This window comes from Chondrus crispus, genomic scaffold (genome assembly GCF_000350225.1).
Source record: "Chondrus crispus Stackhouse genomic scaffold, scaffold_51, whole genome shotgun sequence".
In the NCBI taxonomy this organism is placed as follows: Eukaryota; Rhodophyta; class Florideophyceae; order Gigartinales; family Gigartinaceae; genus Chondrus; species Chondrus crispus.
Genome location: NW_005178504.1, coordinates 363,388 through 366,805, shown reverse-complemented (window position 1 = coordinate 366,805; position 3,418 = coordinate 363,388). Strand labels below are relative to the sequence as shown.

General features: G+C 52.7%; 1 protein-coding gene across 1 annotated transcript; it reads left to right on the top strand.

Moving 5' to 3' along the window:
- The first annotated feature begins 680 nt into the window (after positions 1–680).
- CHC_T00009514001 (WD40-repeat containing protein) lies at positions 681–3,011 on the top strand. Its single transcript, XM_005710048.1, has one exon. It carries the CDS (start codon positions 681–683, stop codon positions 3,009–3,011), a length of 2,331 nt encoding a protein of 776 aa, XP_005710105.1.
- The last annotated feature ends 407 nt before the right edge of the window (positions 3,012–3,418 follow it).

The following is a 3,418-nucleotide window of genomic DNA, read 5'->3' as shown; positions in this document are numbered from 1 at the left end:
GGGGGATCAATGGATCACCGAATACGTGTGAGGCGCGGCTAAAGGAGGCCGTGCTAAGTACCGATAGGAAAACTATAGGAGCGACGGCAACGGGGAAGGGCGGAGTCGGGAAGACCTGCGCTCTTCGAGCGATTGCGCACGACGATGACATCAATGCTCAGTTTTCAGGCGGAGTGTACTTGATGTCTTTGGGGAAAGATGCCAACGTAGGGCGGCTGATTGAGCAACTGTGTATAACCGTAGAGGCGTCTGGTGGCAACCAGGCGGCTGCGAAAATGCGAGAGCAAAGCGAGTTGAGCAGGGTACTGACCGAGATGCGAGCATGGTTCAACACACGTGTATGCCTGTTCATTATTGATGATGTGTGGGCCGTGAATGGTATAGATGCGTGTATTCTTCAGAAGTTGTCCATTCTCGCTGACACAGCAGGAGACATCCGAGAGAGGAGCAGACTTCTGTATTCCACGAGGGACTCCGAGCTGAAACAGGTCGGTAAGCGAGTGACTTTCGAGCCGAGGGAAAAGGAAGGGAGCGATTCAGTTCACATGCTCATGCTTGCGAGCGGGGCGAACCCGGAGGAAGCGAATGATCCGAGATGCAAAGAGGCCGTGAGCGAAATATTGAAATCGTGAGCTGGTTTGCCGCTTGCTCTGAACGTAGCCGGGACGGGTGTCAGGTGCATGAGAGATAGATGGGAGGGAGAAAAGTCACAAGCGTGGGAGGCATACCTGAAGATGAAGAGCCGCAACGCGCTTCGTAGTGAGAGTCCAGAGGATGGGTATTCGTCGTTAGACGCGACATTACATGCGGCACTAGATATTTTGGAGTCCGGCATGGGGTGCGATGCGGAGAGGTTACGTCAGTTTTCGTTTCGAAAGATACATCGGAGTTTGTGTATTATGAAGAAACAAGACCGGATGCCTTTGTCGTTGGTAAGAGAGTTGTGGGAGATGGACTACAAATTGGCGGACAAATGTGCGAAGCAGATGGATAGGGTTGGATTAGTAGACCTTCATTACGACAATGATGGTGGGTGGGTACGGATGCATGATCTGACGCACGATTTTGCGGTGCAGGAGGCGCAGAAGGAAGAAAGTGTAACGGTCTGGTATAAGAAGTTGGCAGATGTATGCAAGCAGGGAGGAGGACTGCTTGCTATAACTGAGAGCGAGGGCAGAGAGAGCAAGGATGCAAGAGAGAAGTATGTTTTCGAGAGCATATATCGCGTTCTGAAACAGGGCGGGTGTTTGGAGGAGCTGAAGAATCTATTTTTGAAAGCGCGATGGGTGAAGGCAGTGATACAGAGAGGAAGTGTGTGGCAATACGAGGAAGCTGTAAAGGATCTAAATATCTTCTTGAGGAACACGGGAGGAAGCGAGAGCCTTTTAAGGGATACCGGAGAAGAAGATTCGGTGTCTGCGATGGAATTGATGATGAGAGCTGCACGACTGAGTGTACCTTTTTGTGGTGAAGGCAGTGCAGGGATTTACTTTCAACTGTACGGAAGAATCAAGCACAGGGCACCAGAATTAGGTAGTGTGCAAAGGATACTCGAGGAAATCGAGACATACGCACCACGGCCGTGGGTGCGACCTGTGGGTGAGTGTGTAGCGCGAGCCGATGGAAGGTTGGTGGAGCAGATTGTTCTGCCATATTTCGGTTCCAGAGAAATTCAAGTGGGCATGGATTCCAGTGGTGAGGTGTATGGATGTCAGCTGAACGGGTCCGGGGCAGAAGTAACAGTTTTCACGCAATGTGCTGAGAAGGAGACGAAGATGGTTCGATTAGAAGGCGAGCTCGAAACGGAGAGCCAGAGCCCAGGGGACGTTGAAGCAAGAAGTGTAACCTCCGAAGTGACTGGACAAAAACGGAGCATGACGAAAGCTACGTGCGCAACTTTCTGTGAGAGGAAGGGGTATGTTGCTGTGGGATATGAAGACGGGACGTTAAGGCTGTGGAGTACGTCGGAGAAGAAAGTATTGAGAAGTTTCCACGGTCATAGGTCGGAGGTGCGTTGCGTTGCGATGAGTGGGGACGGAAGACGTGTGGTGTCTGGATCTGAGGACGCTAGCGTGCGGGTGTGGGACGTGGAGACAGGAGCACAAGTCGGGGAGGCGTTAGTCGGATACACGGATGTAGTGCGTAGCGTTGCGATGAGTGGGGACGGAAAACGTGTGGTATCTGGATCGTATGACGAGAGCGTGCGAGTGTGGGGCGTGGAGACGGGAGCACAAGTCGGGGAGGCGTTAGTTGGACACACGGATTGGGTGCGTAGCGTTGCGATGAGTGGGGACGGAAGACGTGTGGCATCTGGATCGTTTGACACGAGCGTGCGAGTGTGGGACGTGGAGAGGAGTGCACAAGTCAGGGATGCGTTAGTAGGACACACGGGTATTGTGTATTGCGTTGTGATGAGTGGGGATGGAAGACGTGTGGTATCTGGATCGGCTGACAAGAGGGTGCGGGTGTGGGACGTGGAGACAAGAGCACAAGTCGGGGAGGCGTTAGTTGGACACACGGAGGATGTGTGTACCGTTGCGATGAGTGAGGACGGAAGACGTGTGGCATCTACATCGTTTGACAAGAGCGTGCGGGTGTGGGACGTGGAGACGGGAGCACAAGTCGGGGACGCGTTAGTTGGACACACGCATTGGGTGAGAAGCGTTGCGATGAGTGGGGACGGAAGACGTGTGGTATCTGGATCGGAGGACAAGAGATTGCGAGTGTGGGACGTGGAGAGAGGGATCACACTTTACATCGGGAGGGTAGAGGATTTGGGAGATATCAAGAGTCGGTTCCTGACGACGCCAGACTTGGGTACTGCTTCTCACGCCGGACGAAGATCACAAATATTTTCAAGGGAGGGAGGAATTATTCAAAGGCGAGAGGATGGGTCTGAGGCTGTCTTGGCACAGTTGGACAATCCAAGAGACTTGCAGATAGACCATGATCACGGGGTCGCAGTAGCAAGGGTGGGTCATCTAGTTGCTATCATGAGGCTAGTGGTGTAAATTCGGAAAGCGATGGACGCTTGGTGCCCGAGACATTAGTACTGCGTTGCAACTGTGCGAGGTGGTACTGTAGTGGGGAGGGTTTTTTGTTTCGTTATGAATGCGCTTTCTTGATGGATGTTGCAGTCCATGTATGCGTCAGTATGAAGTATCGACCTGCTTCCCTTTCAACACTCAGTAAACAACTCTAGAGGGATGCAAGCAGACTTGACGTGTAATAAGTGTTCCATGGCAAAGGCTTGTCCTCCACGCAGAGGGACGACTGAGAAACAATCACAGCAGCGTCAAGTATTCGGACAGAAGCGACAGAGGCGCCACCTCGTTCCCTCCCGGCACGCAGAAGATATTGTGACCCAATGACCCACGTGGCACCCTGCCATCAGATGCGTCAGTCGCGTGCGAGAAAA

Bases quoted from the DNA above. Each gene is read 5' to 3' on its own strand.
- CHC_T00009514001 (XM_005710048.1), top strand. From the start codon at position 681: ATGAGAGATAGATGGGAGGGAGAAAAGTCACAAGCGTGGGAGGCATAC.